The 5035-nt window shown below is 42.9% G+C and overlaps 1 protein-coding gene across 1 annotated transcript in view; it reads right to left on the bottom strand.

The window, feature by feature from the left end:
* The window catches only part of LOC104875372 (armadillo repeat-containing protein 10-like), a 13889-nt gene extending 9213 nt beyond the window's left edge, over nucleotides 1-4676 (bottom strand). Inside the window, 1 exon segment of the mRNA XM_033765102.1 lies at nucleotides 4628-4676. Coding sequence (XP_033620993.1) covers nucleotides 4628-4676 — 49 coding nt within the window.
* Nucleotides 4677-5035: the final 359 nt, after the last annotated feature.

Here is a 5035-nt window from a genome sequence, read left to right on the forward strand (position 1 = left end):
TTTCTATGGCTTGTTTAATCTCCTGGATATCTGTTTGAATCTGTTTTATGGATTCCATTTCTTTCCTATGTTGGGCGTTTATTTTTTCCATTTCTTTCTTATGCTGGGCCTTCATGGCTTCTATCATGGACCTGAGCTCATCTATTTTTTTGTCAGTTTCTGCTCTAGAGTCTCGAATCACAACTTCCATTTTGCTCACTATCTCTATGGTTATCTGGGAAATTATTTCTGTTTTGAATTTTTCTAGAGCCTGATTGATCTGTTTTGTTACTTCCTGTGCTTTGAGTTCAGGGTGTCCTGGTGGTTCACTATTGGCCTTTTCATCCTCATTTGTCCTACTGCTTGCCATTGGTGAACTGGAAGTCTGTCCTTGTGTCTTGCTTAAGTGTTTTCTCATTTTTATTTTTGTTGTTGGACTGTCCTTGGTTTAATCTCTGGATTATCACCCAAATCTTCCTGATATATTTTCACCCTAGCTTCTGTGTCTCTAACGACCCACAGACATTCTCATCTTCATAACATCAGAGAAACAGCTCATCAAATCATTCACAATGCTTTCTCCCAACTGATACAATCAGCAACACATTAAGATCAAACACAACTTGGACATTGACCACCTGTCGTAGTCACTAGTCTATCACCCTTAAATCATTTGAATTAAATTTAAATCAAGAAGCAGTCCAGAACATGTCTGCAGTGAACAAAACTTCAACATACTGTATTTACCATTTAATGGCTCAGACAGAGCGAGGATGCAAGACCCCTGGTCTCAGTTAGCTGATGGCTGAACCCCATGACGCTGACTGACCTCGGGCTGCAAGGTCCACATTGAGTTCCCCAACCTTCTGAATGGTTGAATTCCACAACGTTCTATTACAGGTTTCCCACGCCTTTTCTTTAAAGATGTTCAAAGTTGGGAACTCAGAAAAATACCCCTGATGACCACCTCTGCCTCTGCAGAGTGGGTCCAAAGACTAACACAGGAGATCTCAGAGTGTAGGGGGGCGACTTTTATGGGGGTTCAGGGGCGCTCATGCAGCTACCTTCCTGGTGCTTGAGGGATGGTGGCTGGGTCGGGAGCAGGCGTGGCTCTCCTTCCCCGCAGTGGATCGGGGCCCAGGCTGCCTCCCGGCGCTTGAGCGATGGCGGCTGGGCTCAATAGAGTTTTTAATCTCCTGGATATCTGTTTGAATCTGTTTTATGGATTCCATTTCTTTCCTCTGTTGGGCATTTCATTGCTTCCATTTCTTTCTTATGCTGAGTCTTCATGGCCACTATCATGGTCTTGAGCTCATCTATTTTTTTGTCAGTTTCTGTTCTAGAGTCTTGAATCATGACTTCCATTTTGCTCACCATCTCTATGGTTAACTGGGAAATTATTTCTGATTTGAATTTTTCTGGAGCCTGATTGATCTGTTTTGTTACCTCCTGTGCTATGGGTCCAGGGTGTCCTACTGGTTCACTATCAGACTTTTCATCCTCATTTGCCCTGTTAGCCATTGGTGAACTGGAAGTCTGTCTTTGTGTCTTGCTTAAGTGTTTTCTCATTTTTATTTCTGTTGTTGGGTTGTCCGTGGTTTAATTTCTGGGTTATTACTTAAATCTTCCTGATATAGTTGCATTTTAGCTTTTGAGTGTCTAATGACTCATAGACATCCTCATTTTCATATCAAACAACTCATTAAATCAATCACAATCCTTTATCCCAATTGATACATTCAGCAGCCCAATAGGATCAAGCACAGCTTGCAAATTGACCACTTGTGGTAATCATTAATCTATCACCTTTAAACCATGTGAATTCAATTAATATCAAGAAGCAGTCCAAAATATGTTTGCAGTGAATATGCTTTTCAATATAGCATGTTTACCATTTAGGATGGGGGGTTAGACTGAGTTAGGATGAGAGAAGTAGATAAGTGAAAGAATTGGAGAAGGTTTCAGGTGAAGCCAGTGGACGTAGACTGACCATACTATCTTTACAAAACTATTAACTTCAAAGGGGATAGACAGAGTGCAGGAATAAGGACAAGAATATATCCCCTTAACAGTAACAGGGGCTCACCTTCCCTTGAAGCTACAAAGCCATGAGTGAGGTAAAATGAGAGGAGAAAAGAACATAAAGAAAAAAAGAAAAAATAATAAAAGAAGAAGTCTGAGTTAGGGCCGGAGCAGGAATAAAAAGGGAGATGAGGGATAAAATGGTGGAGCAAGAGACTGAGTTGGAGAGAGAGGACAGAAAAAAGAAAGAAATTTTAGGGTTTAATGAGGAAAAGAAAAAAATAGAATTTGAAGGACCTCTTTCAGACTATGTCTCTGTTGTCATATTATACTACGTGTACAGTCATGTGCAGAACCAAATCCCCTGATCTCAGCTAGCCAATGGCAGGTCCCAGTGACTCAGACTGACCTCAGTCCACAAGGCCTAAATTGAGTCTCCCAACCTGCAGGATTGAACTCCATTCAGTTCTATTACAGGTTTCCCCTGCCCTTTCTTTACACATGTTCAAAGTTGGGAGCTCATAAAAATACCCTTCATGACCACCTATGCCTCTTCTGAGTGGGTCCAAGGACTGGCCCAATCAGGAGGTTTGAGAGCAGGGTGTGGGGGGAGCATGTCGTGGGGGTGTTTCAAGCTTGCCTGTGCAGGTACCTTCCTGACTGGATCTGGTGGTGCGCAGTTGGGGAGGTCCAAGATGTAGTTTTTCTATAAAATGGAATGCTACTCAGCCATAAAGAATGAGAAATTACTCATTCATAGGAAAATGGATATATATTGAGGATATACTCCTAAGTGAAATAAATAAGTCACACATGTGTAAATACTGAATAGTTTCTCTGGTGTGAATAAACTATAATGGTACATAAGATCCTAATGAGATAAGTGACATTGTGAAATGGGTAGGAAAGGACTAAAGGTGTAGGGAAAGTGGGAAGGGTAGGGGAAAGGTAATAAGGGAAAAATATGAGAGAATGAAAAAATGGAAATAAAGTGTTTGTAAATGGGGAGGGGAGGAGGGGGTGAAGGGAGGGCAGGGACAAGGGGAAAAAATGAGAACCAAGATCACCTGTCATGTAAAGGTACAAAATCTCAATAATGAATGTAACTGTACTGTATACCTAAAATGTACCAATAAACTCAATAAAAGAAAGAAAGAAAGAAAAAAGAAATGGTTATTTCTAAGGAGTTTAAATAGGAAGAGAGTGAATTGGGGCCCAATGGATGCATTTTCTCTTCCTGTGCTACTTTCTGTGTTAGTTTCCTGTTACTGTAACAAAATAGAGATAGGAAACTACAGAGAAATATGCTTAGCTTACAGTTTTGTAGGCTGGAGGTCCACAGAACATAGCAGGGTCTGGTGAGGGACCCACTGGCTGCTCAAGGTGGTGAAAGCCAGTGCCCCCCCCTTCCTTGGAAAGCCACCAGGCTTCCATCATGGACCTCCTAATGACCTGATCTAATCACTCCCCAAGGGCTCTACCTGTAAGTACCACAATCAAATTACGAGTCTACTCTCTAAATGTGGCTTAAACTCCTCCATAAATTGGGAATGTGGGTAAGCAAGCCACAGCACTTTGTATCCTGGGAAACACCTTTTTCCATATCCATGTCGTTCCTTTTTAAAATAAAAATAAATATGTCAGCCACATGTGGTGGTACACTCCTGTGCTCCCAGCATTTACACAGGTGAATACAGGAGGTTCTCAAATTCAATTTATCAAGAACTTGCCTGAAAATTTAAAAACCATTCTCTTAAAGAGCTAAGGATGTAGAGTAGTAGGGTTTTGATCACAGTACTGCAAAAATAAACAAAAAACCCCAAATAAACAAGTGAATATTTATTCATAATAAATATTTCTAAAGGAAGTGTGTTACGCATGCACTTGGGTTGAATAATAAAACCCACTGAGGGACCAGGTCAGTTTGGATCCCAGATATCTCTGCATCCTAGTGTTCCTGCTACCACGGTCCAGTATGTGGCGGGGTCACAGGGTCACCCACGCAGCCAAATACATTAGGGAAAAAAATCTCCATCCCACCTGGAACTAATCTTGGCTCTCTTCTGAGCCCCTAATACATGTTAGGAGGACAAAGGAAACTTTCAGCTCTGTCTGCCTAAAATCTAGCCTCATTCAGTAAGGTAAAATTCTTTTAGCTAGTGCTCAATCTCTCTGGAGTAGACACCAGAGTCTCCTGTAGCTGTCCATCCCTCTGCCTTCTGCTACATGGCTTTATAGGGCCTGGGGCAAAGGGTGAGAGGAAGGCTAGGGCTTGGGTCTCTGGCGATGTTCCTTCCTTGCCCTGTGCTGTCTGTCCTGCTGGAATCTGTGAGTGATTTCCTGTTCCTATACAGCTCACCCTCTGCTCTCCTGGCCTATTGATGGATTGATTGATTGATACTGGGAATTGAACATAGAGCCATTGCACTGGACTGCATCCCCAGTCCTCCTATTTTTTTTTTTTTTATTTGAAACATGCTGAGATGTTTTGGGCCACACTAGTGGGAAAAAGGGACCATACCCCAGGTTGGGCTTGAATTCGGGATCCTCCTGCCTCAGCACCCCTCAGAGCGCTGGATTGTAGGTGTGCACTACCACTCCCTGCTCTGGCCTTAACCTTACTCACCTGGAGCCCCTGCCCCCACCTCACCCTGTGGCCTATGGGGAAGGGTCATGGTAGCAGGCTCTAGCCCCTGTTCTCAGCACTAGGAACTGCCCTGCTTTCCCTCTGCAGGACAGTCATAGAGCTCCATCCTCATAAGAGCACCCTGGACTTGGGCCTGGAGCTCTCCATGTCCTCTCACCCCACGGGAGGACCTTGTGACAGTCTCTCCTCCTGAGGACACAGCCTGACGCAGCATATGTGTAAGCTTATGTGTGTCCCTGTGCTGTTTGTCTGGGTCGGGATTATTATTATTATTTTTATTATTATTATTATTATTATTATTGTTGTTGTTGTTTTTGTATGAGGGATCAAACTCAGGCTCTTATGCTTGCAAGACAGGAGGCAAAACCACTGAACTAAATTCCTGGC

Source organism: Fukomys damarensis, unplaced genomic scaffold (assembly GCF_012274545.1).
Source record: "Fukomys damarensis isolate Sample0158 unplaced genomic scaffold, DMR_v1.0_HiC HiC_scaffold_17, whole genome shotgun sequence".
NCBI classification, from domain to species: Eukaryota; Metazoa; Chordata; class Mammalia; order Rodentia; family Bathyergidae; genus Fukomys; species Fukomys damarensis.